The sequence below is a fragment of the Zonotrichia albicollis genome, chromosome 22 (assembly GCF_047830755.1).
Source record: "Zonotrichia albicollis isolate bZonAlb1 chromosome 22, bZonAlb1.hap1, whole genome shotgun sequence".
In the NCBI taxonomy this organism is placed as follows: domain Eukaryota; kingdom Metazoa; phylum Chordata; class Aves; order Passeriformes; family Passerellidae; genus Zonotrichia; species Zonotrichia albicollis.
In genome coordinates this window covers 2,296,183-2,312,640 of record NC_133840.1, presented here as the reverse complement: position 1 = coordinate 2,312,640, position 16,458 = coordinate 2,296,183, and the positions used below count along the sequence as shown (strand labels likewise).

The 16,458-nt window shown below is 55.4% G+C and overlaps 1 protein-coding gene across 9 annotated transcripts in view; it reads right to left on the bottom strand.

The window, feature by feature from the left end:
• Positions 1-11,711: 11,711 nt before the first annotated feature.
• BCAS3 (BCAS3 microtubule associated cell migration factor) overlaps positions 11,712-16,458 on the bottom strand; it is a 306,177-nt gene continuing 301,430 nt past the window's right edge. For 7 of the 9 annotated variants that reach the window (XM_074557124.1, XM_074557125.1, XM_074557127.1 and 4 more), the window contains one exon: positions 11,712-12,641. In XM_074557124.1, coding sequence (XP_074413225.1) covers positions 12,493-12,641 — 149 coding nt within the window. In that variant the 3' untranslated portion in view covers positions 11,712-12,492. The remainder of the gene's footprint in view (positions 12,642-16,458) is intronic. The other 2 variants (XR_012583520.1, XM_074557120.1) reach the window with 1 other exon arrangement.

The following is a 16,458-nucleotide window of genomic DNA, read 5'->3' as shown; positions in this document are numbered from 1 at the left end:
AGCTCCGCGCCCGCGGAGGAGGCGCAGAGCCCCAGGCCCCGCCGTCGGGGCGCGGCGGGTGCGCGGCCGGGGCCAGCGCGGCGGTGCCCGGCCGGAGGGGCTGTTTACCCGGGCGGGGGGAGACAGATAAGAGGAGGGGGGACACTCCGGGGCTGTTTGCTGAGGGATTAGGGCCGGTCCCGCCGCGCCGGGGCCCGGGGGGGCGGCGGGCGCGGTGGGTGTCCCCTCGGAGAGGCCGGTTTGGAGATCTGCGCTGATTAACTGAGGGCCGCGGTGGCTGAAGAGGGCCCTGGCGCCAGGCGGCTGAGCCCTCACAATAAAGACCCGTCTCTTGTCACTTCATATTTACCCCCAAATCTTCAAAAAGCGCCCTGCCATCCTTCCAAGGCTCCTGCCCCCGCCGCCTGCGCTGCGACCAGGCGGGACGGGGGGGGGGCGGCCGGCCCCCTGCTCTGCCCCCCGGCCTGTCCCCCCTCGTTCCCGGGCCCTGCCGCTCCGCGGGTGCGCAGCGAGGCGCGGCCGCGGCCGCTCGGAGCCCTCGGGGTTCTGTGGCGCTGCTCCCCGAGCAGGGCCCGATGCGGGGACCCCCGGGTGTCCCCTTCCCATCCCGACTGCTCCTCTCTGTTCCCCCGCCCCGGTTCATCCTGCAGGCAGCGCCCCCCGCCCGCGGAGCTCCATCTCCATCTCTATTTCCATCCCCATCGCGGGGATCCCGGGGCCGATCTCCACCTGCCCCGGCCCCGCGGCAGGTTCACCTCTGCCCGCACGGCGCCCGGGGGGGGGTCCCGCTGACCATTGAACGGGCAACGGGGACTGAAATTTAAACCCAATTTGGACTTTGCTTCCTCGCCGCCGTGGAAAACTGCTGACGGCAGCTTTGGCAAAAGTGGGGCTTGCTTGTATTTTTTTTTTTCCTAATTTTCCCCCCTCCCCGAACACAAGGAAAAAGTGAAGCCTTTCCTTGCCTCGGGGCGAGTCCCCCCACGCCGGGACGGTTCTCCCGCGGACTCCTCGGCCTCTGCTCCGCGGGAGGACGCGGGGCCCGGCCCTTCATGGCCTGGAGCGGCCGTGTCCCCGCGGGGAAAGGTCGCCTGTCCTCGGGCCACTGTCCCCCACACCGCTGTAACGCCGCAGAATAAAACCGATCCAGAGCAGCCTCGGCTCCCGACCTTCCGTAGCGACGGCCGCCGGTGGGGCTGCGGGATGGGGGCGAACGGGGGAACCAACGGGGGCCGGGGAACCGACTGCGCTGCCACCCCTCACTGCCCCGTACACCACCCAGGAGCCCGCGCCCATGGACGGGCCGTGCCCGCATCGCCCGACGGTGACCGAGCACCGGGCAGGGACAGAGGAGGCGCCGGCCTCGGTTCCCTTCCCGAGGGCAGCCGTGCAGTGTCCCCGCTCTGTTCCCTGCCAGGGAAGGCGTTCCAGCCTGCCCCAGGGCAATGCAGCCCTCTGGGCCGCCGTGCCCGGCTCCTGGTGCAGTCCCGGTCCCCAATCCCCGGGCCGAGAGTATGGAGACCGGGCTTGTCCCGTGGATCCGTCCCGGGATCCGTCCCGGGGATCTGTCCCGGTCCAGCCCGGGTAAAGCGTCCCGTCGGGCCGCCCCCGCCCCCCGGCCGCCCCGCACCGCGGCCCCGCTCGCTCTTCCCCTTTCATCTCTGCCCATCTCCACTCATCATCCCTTTTCTATTTTTAGCCGGTAGACTTAGGCCTTGGCGCCAGGCCGTTTAAGACCTGTCAAAGTCCTTCATATTTCCCTCATGTCACATGGACCTTTCGCTCTCTTCCCCGCGCCATGCGAGGGCCGTAATTTGGATCTGTGAGCTGGTGAGCAAATGCAATTTGCTCTTCTCCATCGCTGTGTTGTCTCCGTGACCCCAGCCAGCAGGACGGCTGGTGTCCTGTCCGGGGCACTTACACAAATTGCGGGTGATTGATGAAAAATAACAATTCTCACAAGCAGCCGGGCCTCCGCCTTCCGCTCCTCCCGCTGCACCGGCCCCGCGCCCCGGGGAGCGCTCCCCCCGATGGCTGCACCGGGCCAAAGCGGTTTTCTCGTGCCCAGGGCCACCCGTCGGGCCCCCCATCCCCGCAGTGATGCCACGGCAAGAGGAGACCCCCGGGCCCTTGGGGAGGGCGGCCCGGCTGCTCGCACCTTCCCAAATCGGGGTGGAAACATCGTGCCATGGGGGAAGGACACGGTGCCACAGCGCTGGGCTCTGCTGTCCGTCCCCGGGAGCAGCCGGACAGACAGACGGACCTGGGGACGGCAGAGATTCCCTGAGTGAAGCCGCAGGTGCGGGGTGGGGGAGCGCCCTCTGTCCCCAAGGGAATTCAGTCCCCCAAGCCCCGGGTGCGTTCCCCGGCCCTGCAGCCCCAGCCGGGCCGTGGGGCAAGCGGGGAGGGGGCGAGGACGGCCCCACAGCCCCAGCAGCTTCGCAGCCCCTTTTCTCCACTCCACCTGGGGTGGAAAGGAGCTCCACGTGTGACGGGACTGTCCTCGTTTGATCTCACCATCTGCGCCCAGGACACCCCTGCTCCGCTTTCCTTCTCGGGGCGCCCATCTCCCCTCGCACCCCTGGGAATCCCCTAAAAAACACCCCGGGAGATCCCGGGATAACGACTCCGCTGCCCCGCCGCGCCCCGGTGCCCGCGGGAAGGGACGGGGAGGGGTCGATGGGCACCGGGGCCCGGCTGATGCCCTTTAATCGACAGCAGCCCAGGGAGATGCTCGCTCTGTCACCGGCCCCGGCACCGCCACCCCGCTTCTCCTCCCTCTGCGCGGCCCTCGGGTGCGCAGGGAACCCCGCGGAGCCCCCGCCCCGATCCCCCTGCCCTCAGACTGTTTAGATTTCCCTCCAGCTTTAAAGAAAATATTTCCAGTAATCCAGATTTCTGGAAAATAACAACATGCGGGGAGACGCAGACACAAACGCCGCTGAAGTTTATGCAGAGTTTGAACAATTTATAAACACATTTCCCAGCCTGTTTGGCGGGGCGGGCGGCGAGTGACCCCGGCCCGGCCGGGAGGAGACACACGCATCCTCCATCCTCCCGTTGCACCGCGCCACTTGGAGCTGTGAACCTGCACTTCATTGAATTTTAAATTATTTTATTATTGTTTTGGAGTTACGGAGCACTGTCCTTGCGCGGGGGCGGAGTGACCCCTCCAGCCCCGCGCCCTCGGGGCTCTCCACGTCGGGGCGCGGCTCCGAGCCCGCACCGAGCCCGCTGCCTTAAAAGGAAACGGGAGCCCCGGTCCGGGCCGTGCAGAGCGAGGGGACCCGCCTGGAACCGGGGCTGGCCCCGGGGATGGGGACGGGAACGGGGATGGGGATGGAGGGGCGCGGTGGGGAATCGCGCAAATCCCTCTGTTTAAAAAACTTCCATTCGAGAAAGTGTGTCACATCCCGGCGCGGGCGCCTAATCCCGGCCTAATGGCATTATCGCCGCCTCATCGCCGTCATGGGACGGGGCCGGGGCCGAGCACCCCTCGCCCGCCGCCACGCGTGACCGCGGCTCGAGTCTGCGGGGAAACGGAGCCGCGGAGCCCCCGCTCCGTCCGGGCGCTCCTTGCCGGGAGCCGGGCTCGGTGTCGCTGCCCCTCGGGTCCCGCTGTCCCCTCGGTGCTCTATCGGCCCCTATCGATAATCGGGGTCCCGCTGTCCCATCTCTATCGGCCCCTATCGATAATCGGGGTCCCGCTGTCCCCTCTCTATCGGCTCCTATCGATAATCGGGGTCCCGCTGTCCCCTCTCTATCGGCTCCTATCGATAATCGGGGTCCCGCTGTCCCCTCTCTATCGGCTCCTATCGATAATCGGGGTCCCGCTGTCTGCCCGCGTTCCCCGAGTGGAGCCGGTCTGGGGAGGGACGAGCCAAAGCTCCTCTCCTAAATCCAGCAGCTCCAGCAAACGGCGTTATTTGATACAATGATGGTGTTGGGGTCCTCCCTCTGCTCCCTCTCTGGATTTAACAACGAGGATTTGGGGTCCGGAGCGGCCGGGACGAGGCTGCCTCACTCCCGCAGCCTGACATGTCCTGGTGAGGAGGGGAAAAGCGACAGAATCGGTTCTGGGAACAGAGAAAAAAAAATCACTGGAGGCTCCACGCACGGTGCAACCTCCCCAGCCGGCCAAAAAATCCCCTTCTGGGAGGGGACCTTGCCTATACCTGGGCAACAAAATCCTCGAGGACGGGACATCCCGGTTTATCTCCCTTGTTAGTTTTAATTTTTAAACTGTTCCTGGTGGGTGCAGTCCCCTCTGCAAGGGGGAAGATGCAGGGCAGCCCCAGCCCCATGAGGGTCACTCAGCCCCCCAGAACCCCTTTTCTCCCTGTTTGGGGCCACGAGTTTGGCAGAAGTCGGAGGATCAAAGGAAGGACGAGTGAGCCGGCCCTGCGTGGGCAGAGCTGACAGGGTCTCACATCGCGGCCTGTTTGCTTCAGACGGGATCTGGGAACTTGTCTGGAATCACATCTGAAGCAGGATCTGACGCCGCTGGTCCCACGTCACGTGAGTTGTGGTTTTGGTCTAGGTTTGACTTTTGGAATTGCAGAAAATCACTGTCTCGTGTTTATTGGAGAGAGCATTTCACTGGCCAGAGAATAAAACCAGCCAGAATAAATCACGAGCTGGTCCTGGGCAGGAGCAACACTTTTCATTGCTTCTGTCCCTGTCCTGGGTGTTTCACCATGGTAAATTTGATGCACACCAGCCCTGAATGGAAGGGCCAACTGCCATAACCTTGATTTACATTTCCTCCAAAACCCAGAGCTCCTCCAAGCCAGAGAGGTGGAACATGCCCCTGCAGGCAGCACAGGCTCTTCCCATCCTTCACTTCTTAACACCAGTCGGAAAACTCAAACTGCTCTGGGGCAAGGCCTCGCCTCAGCCCTGCATCCAGCTCCATTCCCGGGCACCTCTGCATTTAATTTAATTTTCTCATTGCCCGGATTTTCCCTCGCTTCTCTGTAGGCGCTGGGCTCTTGCACTGACCGTCCTGGGGAATTGGGGGATTTTGGCACGGGCAGACACGCCGGAACCTTCTTTTCCAGCCTCCTTGCCCACAGGAGCTCGGCGGTGCTGGCAGATCGCTCTCCATGTGTTTTCCATGGATACTTCAACGCAGGCAGCCCCAAATCACAAGTACATAACAGCCCGACGCCGGGCCGCCGGCACAAAGCAAGCAATTGCCCTTCCCGCAGGTCACCAATCTCTTGACACACGGTCTTTGAGACCTGGCCACGGGGAGGGAGGCTGAAAGGGAAGGAAAGATAGTGGGGACAATGGCTGGCTAATAACCCTTGTCCCAGCTTTGTCTGGGGACACTCGGGGTGGCGCTGGGGCCGATTCATCCCCGCAGACAAATCCCCGGGACGGTCCCGCTCACCGGGCTCAGCGCAGGGCTGGAGCTGCCGCAGGTACGAACAGCCCCCGTTTTGTGGCCAGCAGTATTCCCCCGTGTGTTTTCCCCTCCACGCTGAAAACAAACCCTTCCCTTGATCCGTTTGTCCTCTCCGGTTGCCATCTGTCTTGCATCCTTCAAATCTCACCTCAAACCAGCGCCTCTCGAGCAAATCCTCGCCGCCAGCCCCGGGGCCGCCTCGCCCGCTCCGGGCCCGGCGCTCCGAGCGCTCATTGAGGTGGAGGGGATTTGAGAGCGCGCAGGACACGCCGGGATTAAGGGCACAGATTGCGCTGCCCGGGCTGCGGCTCTGCCTGCCCGCGGCTCTGCTCCCTCCCCTTGGCCCCAGCGAGGTGCCAGCCCCATCTCTCTGCCCTTCGGGTGCTGGTGGGATGCAGGGATGCACCTGAGCCGCCCCCCGGGCTCCTCCTGCTTCCCCTGCAGGTGTGGGAGCAGGAGAGGCGGCACCAGGGGCTTCACACTCGGAGCTGCTGTTTGGGTCTCGGGAGGTTTTGCTGTTGATTGCAGCCCCGTGAAAAGTCTCTGTTTCTGCCTGCACGTCCAAAGAACGAGCCGGATTTCTTCAGTTTTCATTCTTAAAGTTGTTTATTAAATCTTATGTATAAAATTTTTCTCCCTGCCCAGCCAAGATCTGCTCAGCAGGGCAGCCAAAGGCACTCGGACCGCCCTCGGGGCGGTGTTGGCTTTTTATACTAAAAACTATGTATAACATATTTACACTTAATTCCCAATACCTATCACCTATATTAGACAGTGCACCTCTATTCTAAACCAATCCTAAAGTGCCAACATCCCTGCAGAAGATGGAGGTAGAGAAGAAGAAGAAGAAGAAGAAGAAGAAGAAGAAGAAGAAGAAGAAGAAGGACCGGACATGCCCAAGTCCCTCTTGTGCCCAAAACCCCCTTTCTAAAAATCCCAAAAACTCCCTTTTCACCCAGTGATAATTTTATTATTATACTATTTAAACTTCTGGGACTTTCAGGTCCTCATACAAAGCTGGCAATTTGCTCCAGGGGTCAAAATCAAACCCACAGGTGTTCTGGGCTGTGTGCCAGGGTCTCTGAGCCCCCAGCAACTCTGGACACTTGGAGGGATGTACTGAGTTCTGACATCTGTACAGAGGTGCAGGTGCTGTCTCACCTCACACATCCCATCCCATCCCACCCCATCCCATCCCATCCCACCCCATCCCATCCCATCCCATCCCATCCCATCCCATCCCATCCCATCCCATCCCATCCCATCCCATCCCATCCCATCCCATCCCATCCCATCCCATCCCATCCCATCCCATCCCATCCCTTTATCCAAAGGGCAAAGGGCCCACACATCCCTTGAAGGTTCAGACCAGCACATCTCCCCGTGCCTCCATTTTAGCTCCAGTTATTATAATTAATTACCCCACATCCCCCTCCAGTCCTTGCTGTGGTGGGGATCACCTGCTCCCATCAAAACCCTGTTTTCTTTAGGGGAACCTCTCCTTGCTGGGCTCCATGGCCACTGAGGGGAGCTCAGAATTCTGATCCAATCCTCTGGAACTGGTGAGATTCCTCCTGGAAAATCAACCCACAGCTGAAAATCACACCACAGCAAAGCTGATGGTGTGAGCCAAGGCAGGGTGGATTTGGGCTGAGCCTGGCAAGGATCCTACCCAGGATCCTGCCCAGCTCCACGGACACTGTGGATAACTGGAGCAGGAGTGTCACAGTCTGGCCAGTCACCCGGGCAGGACAATGGCATCACTGCCACATGACAGCTGGACTTTCCCCTTTCCACAGCAAAAAGAGCAAAATTCAGTGTGCCTTTCTTGGGAGGTGGCTGCAGCAAAAAGAGCAAAATTCAATGTACCTTGGAAGGTGGCAGCAGTGTGGGCACCCTGGCATGGGAGGAGAGGCCGTGGGATGTGCCTGGCCTTCCCACTGGGGCTCAAGGAGTGGCACAAGGTGGGATGGGCAGCACGGGCAGTGGCATCACCTTTTATTAATGTCCTGTAATAATATTGAAAATACTCACCGGGAAATAATTATGTCCCATAAAAGAAGCAGCAGCCTGTGGTTTGAGCCAGGATTGGTTAGCAATACTTGTTTTTATTAAGGAGACGTTTCATGTCTCGTTTATAGATTAGATTTTAACCTGACAACCTTTTAACATTGTATTAAATTAGAAATTAACTTTGTACGGCTGCTCGCCGAATAATTGAGCCACTGATAGGCTGAGTGCTAGGGAATATTTCAGATACCTTTCAGACAGCAAAGTTCCCAAGAAAATTCAGAGCCTCCTCCTTGATCCAGACCAGGGCTTTGCTATTAATTAGTATTTATGATCAGGTGGCAGGAAGGCTTTCCATGGAGCATCCCTGCGCTGTGCCATCCCCAGGGAGGGATGCTGCAAGCCCCTGACCCTTCTGCCAGGATTTCAGCACAATTTCCTGCAGCAGAAACTCCCAAGAAAGGCACAAATTCAGCCTGGGAACTGCCTGACAGATGCTGTGCCCGGCTGGGCAGGGACAGGTGACAGGGACAGGTGAGGGCACAGCTGAACCTCCCTTCCCTTCCCTTCCCTTCCCTTCCCTTCCCTTCCCTTCCCTTCCCTTCCCTTCCCTTCCCTTCCCTTCCCTTCCCTTCCCTTCCCTTCCCTTCCCTTCCCTTCCCTTCCCTTCCCTTCCCTTCCCTTCCCTTCCCTTCCCTTCCCTTCCCTTCCCTTCCCTTCCCTTCCCTTCCCTTCCCTTCCCTTCCCTTCCCTTCCCTTCCCCATTCTGCTCCCAGCAGCTCCTGCAGTCCCGGCAGACAAATCCTTGCCCCGGTGCCTTTTCCATCTGTGACACAGGCCAAGCAGTGCATCCAATTATTTTTTTCCTAGCACACAAGCCACTAATCATTTATTGCATTAAAAAAAAAAACCAAAAAAACCTCGTCTCCTCAACTTTTGTTCCCGTTTTATCCAATTAAAACTCAAGGCAAAAAAAAAAAGGAAAAAAAAAAGAAGTTTCGTTTTCTCCTTTTTGCAATCACAAAGACCCGATCTCAGCCCCATTGACTCGCTAATTGTAAGCACTCAAATGGTCGGGTTTAAAGTTACACTTAGCAGCTGTGAAACATTAGGGTGAAGTGATTACAACCTACTGGAGGATACCGAACATTTTTACAATATCTCAGGAGCACAAGGGAAAGACAACAGGAAATGGCGCAAACTTTCCTACCCTGCACAGCAACAGGCCAGAGCAAAGGAGCGAGAAAAGAGAAAATAAATGTAGAGACGTGGCGCAGACGTGGTTTGGATGCTCAAAAAGTCCCTGAGGAAGCCGTGGTGGGAGCAGCATGGATTTCCCCCAGGGAGGATGGGGAGCAGCGCCCAGGGATTGCACAGTGTGCAAAGTGTGCAAAGCGTGCACAGTGAGTGTGCCAAGCTCTGCTCCGGGCTCTCTGCTGAGGAAGGAGATCCTGGCAGTGTTTTGCCCTTGGCCAGAACTTTGCCTTGTCCCAGCAAATATTCTGGGCCTGGGGAAGCTGCTCAGGGCAGGGCAGGACAGACCAGAGCCTGTCCCTCAGAGGGACAGGGACAGGATGGGTTTGCCTGGGCTGGGGCTCAGCATCCCCAGCAAAGCCACCAAACCCTGAGCTCCACGAGCTCTGCAAAGCACAGGAACCCTGACGGTGACACCCAGGCCCTGGGCTGCTCCTGAGATCTGATTTCATCTGAACTCCGAGCTGTCACGATGGAAAACCACTGATTTCCCACTCCTTTTCCAGCAGCCCAACGTCCCCCTCCCATGATTTAAGCTTGCTACACGTGTGTGTGTATTACAGAAACCAGGGTAGGATAAGAAAGCAATATTTCATGTTAATTCATGAAATCTGAACTCAACTTTTAATAGAAGAGCCCCACTTTATGCCCAGAGTGATATACAGTCAGCCCTGCTTTAAATGAGACGTTTTGCCTTTTGAACTCAGCAGGAGCCCTCTGCTTACAACTACTGGAAAGAGTTTAAAAACCTGCAAGTCCCCGTGTCTCTTGGGCTCTTTGGTTTATGTCATGGCACAGCATTCTTGCCGGGCTGCCAGCTGCTGTGCTGGGAACCTGGCGTGTCAGAAACTCACCTGGAGAATTTCCACCACGAAATCCTGCAAAGCCCACGAGCCTCTGGCTGCTTTCAAGTGGGGTTTGGATCAAGTTCCCAGGCTGAAAACCTGGTTCTGTTAAAGCCAGGGGTGAACCTCCCTTAAGAGCAGCTTCTAGACTTATCAAGGAACAGAAATGTTCTCTCCTGGTGCCTGGAAATGAGCTCTCATTTGGCTGCTGAGGAGGAGGAGGAGGAAGGGTGGTGTGGCCACCTGGCACCCAGCTGAAATGGGGCTTTTAGGGCCACGGGTGTGAGTGAAGAACACAGTGCAGGGATGTGTTACTAATGAATCAGATCCTACAGAGTTATTATTGAATGAAATCCTATAAAATGATCATTAAATCAGACCCTGCAGACCTTAGAGTGAGTGATAATTCAGACCTCATGGAGTTATCAATGAATCAGATCCTATACAGTCATCACTGCAACACACTCAGCTTTCTCTGGCTCACAGAAGGGCTGGAACTCAGTGGTTATTCTGCTGGGTCATCTTTGAAAGTATCAAATTAAAGTTAAATTAGCCACCTCATGGCAATGCTTTTTTTTTTTTTTTTTTTTTTTTTAGGCTCTAGTCTTTCTTAACAGTTTGGCTACAGGGCTATCAACAGCAGAGAATTTAGGACATTCTTTTCAATGAACCAGACTGAAAATATTTTGGTACAGCCCCAGTTTGTAGGGTTTTTTTGAATCTCTTCCCCCCCCCCACTTTAAACAAAACATCCTGATTCAAAGGAGCTTCTTGCAGACTGGGAATTTCCACATGGCCATATTGCAGCACTTATAAAAAGTGATTTAATGCCTGCCAACAACAAATACATTTGCAATGACACCACTGTGTGTTATGTGCTATCCCACTCGGTGTGCTCAGCCAGGCTGTCCCAGGCAGGAGGGAGAGGAGCTCTTTCCTTCTTTCCTTCCTTCCTTCCTCTCTCCCTCCAGGAGAACTTTGTCCCTTTCCCCGCTCCTTGGAAAGCCTGGAAGGAAACAAGCATCACGGTGACAACACAATCCCTTCTGTATGTGTTAATCTGGATTTTGTTTGAACTTTTGGAGCTGACCTTGGCTTGAACTGTGTTAAAAACCCTGACTGGTGTGGACTGACTTGACCCTGCGGTCCCATTTGCCCGCGGTGCCAGTCCTGCCCTCAGCCCTGCACTTCAAGCCTTTATTTTACAGACAAAAAGGAACATAACATTACAGCAGATATAGCCAGCAGGCCGGAGCTGCAAGTACTTACTTAGAGGCAAAACCCTCCTCTGATTTCATCCCAAGGAAGTTATTTTTTTGCTTGAGAAGAGACTGACTGAAAACCAAGCAAGAAACTGAAATTATTGCTGTAAACTCTCGCTTTTTATTAGCGGTTTCCAAGCCTGAAGAAAACAAAACCTTCTGAGTGGCTGTGTCACAGTCAAAAGCAAAAAAAAACCCAACAAAACCAACCCAAACCAAGCCCAAGACTGAACTGGGTGTTTGGGGATGGAGTAGGAAGAGGGTGGTTGGTTCTGCATCCCTTGGTGTGGCTGGCTGGAGCTGTAAGATTTGTGGCTTTCGATAGTTTCCTCTCCCTGCCATGACTCAAACGGCTTCTATTAAAAACAAGTAGTGGGAAGGAAATTTCATAAGCTGACAGCCCCATCTCACTCTGCTGCTAGACACAAGTTGGCTGAGATGTTGGAATTTGTGTGGTTATGATGTGTGAGCCCAGAACTGTTTTATCAGCAGGGTTATGCAGTGCTAGCTCTGACTGTGTCTGTTCAGAAGGGTGCAGAGGTTCAGGCTGCTCTGCAAAGCCTCTGGTCCATGATCCTACAACAGAACAGATGGAAATGGGTGCTCTGCCTCCTGCACCTGGTCCTTCTGTCCCACTGGAGTCAGGGGGATGAAGAAACAGGGCCCCAACCAGAGCAGGGTGTTGGTTTTTAGAGGAGCCAAGTGGGTGCAAGGCACACCCCCTAAATACCTTGTTTTAAAAATCCTGTCTGTGCACATGAGGACAAGGAAATGGGGAGACAAAACCATGCTAGACTGGCTGCAGAACAGCCACTGATGGCTTTAATTAAAGCCCTCAAGTCAGTAAATACACACAGAGTCTGGTCCAGGGAGGTGCACAAAGCCCACAGTCTGCCCAGTAACACTCCATGGACATTGCCGTTCAAGCAGTTTCTTGTTTAACTTAGATTTATTCAATGACACATGCATTTCTGGACAGATAATCTGAGTTCCAATGAACAACTTTTATAACCAAATATGAGAAATCCGTGACTGCAATTAGTCAATTAAGTACATTTCTAAAATACATGACTAGAAGAAAATCAGAGCGAGAGAGAGAGAATTCTTCCAAAGAACAAAAAGAAACATTTCCATTGGTAATACTCCTGGCATTGATGAGTATCAGAGGGGAAGAAGGGCAGCAAGGAGACATGATGAGGAAGGAATAACATCATCAACCCTGTCCACAGAAAGTCCTCCAGTTTCCAGTCTCTCCAGTTCATCCAATAATGCTCGGCACTTTCACGAATGGTGAGAGCTCCCCTGATTTACAGAGATTCATCTCTCAGCACGAAAAAAAGCAGAGAACAGTTGTGAAACCTTGTGCTTGACCCAAGATGGCTTTAGGAGTATTTCTCCTCACCCAACCTCCTCCTGAAGACAGCGAGAAAAAGAAGCTGCAGAGCTCTCAGGACTGAAGATGGAGCCTCTTCGTATTGCACAGGAACACAGAGTCAAGATTTCATGAGGATGCTTCAGGAAGGTTTAAGAGTCATCAATATTCATCAGGGTAACGAGAACCATCCCGGGAGCTGGCAGGTGACAGACACAGCGGGATTGATGGGGGAGAGGCGGCTCCTTCCCCCGGCCGGGTGTGTCCCTGCACTGGGGAACCCCGCGGGGAACAGGCTGGATGTGTCCCCTCCTGGAGCGTCCCCGAGGGGCGGCGGCTTCAGGGGAACCCCGTGGGGAACAGGCTCAGGGGCTGGTTCTCGTTGGTGGGCAGCGGGGAGCGGTAGCCGTCGAAGTTTCGGGGGATGCTGCCGCTGGTGGAGCCCGAGCTGTTACTGAGCGTCTCTATGCTTCCCTCTCGCTGAAGCTCTGCAAGGGAGACAGAGAGAGAGAGCAGCTCCTGGTTAGAGTTTGGGATAAACCCCCAGAGCCGTCAGACAGATGCTTTACTGACAAATCCCTTTGCTGTTTCATTGCTCAGTGTCCTTTCCTGGGCTGGTTTGGGAATGGCTCCTGAGGAACGCCAGCTCCTGCTCCCACCTCTGTCCGGATGGAGACATTGCTGCTGCCCTTCCCTGGGGCCGAGGGGACAGCACAGGGCTCCATGGTGGGGATCTCAGGGCTGAACTGAGCAGGGGATGAAGGGGACAACTGCAGATGATGGAAAATGCTGGAAGGGCCATTGGCAGAGTGTGAACCACTGCCATTCCTCACTTGGAAACACCACGACTTTCCCCAGCCCTTTATCCTGCACAAATGGACGTAAACAACTCAGCTTTTTCAACTCAAAGAGAAAATATCCCCTTTCCTGAGATCACACCCACCCAGCCATCTCCCCTCGCTGATCTCCAGGAGCCTTTGGTGCTCCCTGATCTCCACAGGAGGATTTCTGGCTGTGCAGGGCATGGTTTCCAGCCACCTGAACCCTGCAGTGGGCTCGGTGGCCACACTGGCAGCACTCAGCAGGGACAGGAGGCAGAGCCCCAGGGAGGACACAGGAACCCTCCCCCAGGGTGACAGCGGTGACAGGAGACATGAAATACTCTGGGAAGTTGCGATGTGAGACCCTGAGCATGATTTGGGCTGGGGATGGGGTGGGGACAGGAGTTCTGGGCAAATTCCTCTGCTGACAAGGGGGAAAGGGGACCTGGAGGGGCTACAGGAAAGCTGGAGAAGGATTTTTATAAGGGCATAGAGTAACAGGACAAGGAGGAATGGCTTTAAGTGGGAAGAGAAGTTCAGATGGGATACTGGAAATAATTGTTCCCTGTGAGGGAGGTGTGACACCATAACAGAGAAACTGCGGCTGCCCCATCCCTGGAAATCCTCAAGGCCAGGTTGGATGGGGCCTGAAGCAGCCTGGGATAGTGGGAGGGGTCCCTGCCCATGGCAAAGGATGGAATGAGATGAGCTTTAAGGTCCCTTCCCAGCCAAACCTTTCTCTGGTTCTATGTAAAACTTGTCTGGGGTGGAAAGGAGCCTCAGGAGCTGGGGGGGCAGTGCCTGCTCTGTTCTCTGCTAAATCTGCTAAACATTCCTGCACTTCCACTGCCTCACCTGGGATATTTCACCTCCTGTAAACACTCTGCCTGCAGTGGGACTCTGATAAGGACAGATCTATACACAAAGTATAGGGAACAGCAAAAATTCAGCTTTTCCCTAAAACATAAAGCATCCATCCCAGCCCAGCATCCTGTGGCACTGCCCTGCTCCCCCTGGCACTGCAGCCCTGCCCACACCTGGCACTGAGGGCTGGGGGATTTAATCCCTTATCCAGGAGGGAACCTGTAAGGAGATAATCTGCCCAGGATACACGGAAAACAAATCAGCAGGAAGCTGATCGTCCTGCAAGCAGTGCTGGCAATGACCTCAGCTGCATTCAGCACCATCTCTTGCCAGTATCTGGTGAAGGAATGTCCATGTCTAAACCTCTTCATTTTCCTCACATCCTCACTCTCCCCTGAGTCCAGGAAGTAAAAACAGTAATTTAAATCAGAAATGAGTGGCGTATCCCACACTAATACTGTGCTTATCCTGTCTGATTTGGGGCTTTCATCTCCCTCAGCACACAGCTGGCTTTGCTTAGAGGTCCCACGTCAGAGCTGGGGATGCTGGGCAGGGCTGCTGGGCTCCCCCACACCCAGCACTGCTCCTGGGGTGATCCCACTCTCTTTTCCACCCGGAATGGATTTCCAGGCAAAGTGTTTCCAGCAAAGCAAGGGAGAGGGACAGAGAGAGGAGTTTTGTTTTCCTGTGGCTGCTGTTTGTCCCTGGCGTTGAGCTCATGGCTGCTGTGGGACCCTGAGCCCTGCCCGGGTGGGATTTGGGGGGATTTGGGTTTTTCTGGGTTCTGCAGGAGCTGGCAGCTCCTGTCAGCTCTGCGGGGCCTGCCAGGGGGTGGCACTGCAGAGACTGATGCCAGGCAGGGAAAGGCAGGGAGCAGGAATCCGGGATGCAGAGCTGCGGGCACAGGGCCTGGATGGATGCAGGGAGGGAAGGAGGGAATCCTGTCCTGGCTGTGTCCCACAGCTCCGAGCTGTCCTGAGCTCCCCTTGCAGCTGCCAGGCAGGAAAACCTGGCCATTCCTGATGGAGAGGGACAAAAACCAGGGCACAGGAGGGGCACAGGCTCTGCAGAGCATTTCCCAGCCCAATCCACGTTAGGGGGTGCCAGGCTAAAACCCAGGGAGCTCCCACATGCGAGCTGCCATCCCTGGGCACACACTCCCCATGGAATCCCAGCACTCTCACACAGCCCAGCTCTCACTCTGGAACTAATTACCAGCCAGGCAGACGAGCAGTGAATTCTGATACCCGAGGAAGCCCTGGAAAAGTGCTTGGCTGCCACAGGGAGCTCTGCTGTGCTCAGGAAATTGGGCTCTTGCCCTCACCCTGGCTGGCTCTGCAGCACGGCTGGGTCACACCAGGGGGGCAATTAGCCATGACATGGTCACCAGGGACCACCTGCCCACACAGCTGAGCCTGCACACAGGCAGTGCTGTACTCCCCCAAAATGCTCTGTTTCATTAATAAAAAAAATAATAATAAAATAAATCCAGTGTATGTTATTATTGTTCCTCCCAGCCCTTAGAGCAGAGCAGAGGAACATCAACGAGATTCCCATGGGAAGCACAGAGCAGACTGGGAATGGCTCCATGGCATGGGGACACCCTTCCTGTCACAGGGGGGAAACTGCAGGACAATTTCTCACAGATCTGGAGAGACCAAGCAAGTGCAGCAGGAGCTGAAGGGTGGGGCTGTCAGGAGAGACAGGTCCCCAAAGCCACCCTGGGATGGGACAGCTAAAAAACTTGAAAGGACCTGGTGTCAGAGCACTGACATCCTCTGTGCTGGGAAAACACAAAACAGGAGCAAATCCCCATGGAAGGAGGGGAGTGGGTGTCAGGAGAGCCCAGAGCAGCAGGATCAGGGAGCAGCAGCACCCCAGGGCTGCCCAGGCAGTGATTCCCTCCTCTCCAGTGGAGTTAGGCCAGGAATGGACTTGGCCCCAGCAAGTCTGAGGGTTATTGTATCTGCATTCCCCCATGCACACACTGTCGAGATGTATTAACTTCCTTAAATGTACCAGTAAAACAACCTCTTATGATACACTTTAATGAACTTGTACAGTAGCCAACAAATTGTGCATCATATAAAACCCATTCGGCCTTATAGACTCTCTGGCTATTTTGTAATAACTGCAATTTGCTTCTGCTGAAGCAAGATAACCACGGTTGAGAAGTCAGGCTCTGCAGAAACCTAAATATTTGATTTGGGGGGGAGTGGGTGGGAGAAGGAAGAAAGGGGCCTCTGGGAGCTATTTATGGGGTCAAAATAACATGAGACCTGCTCTTCTTGTAGCGTTTCCACCATCAAGGAAATGAAATACGGTGAGAAGACCAGCACTTGCATTATTTTGGCCCCATAAATGGCTCCCTGAGGCTTTCAGAAGCCCGTGAAAAACAAACACAAATACAAATAAATGCTAATACTGGAAACGTAAATACTAAAACCTGCCCATGTCCCCGGAGGAAACGACTCACAAAGTCCTGCCTGCCCTTAAAAAAAAAAAAAAAAAAAAAAAAAGGGAAAAAAGTGAAGGAGCTGGAACATCTGCTGAAGCCATGAGGAGAAAGTCACTTCAGGGGAGCTGGGAACAGCCCTGCCTGCGCTTTTGACAGTAACAG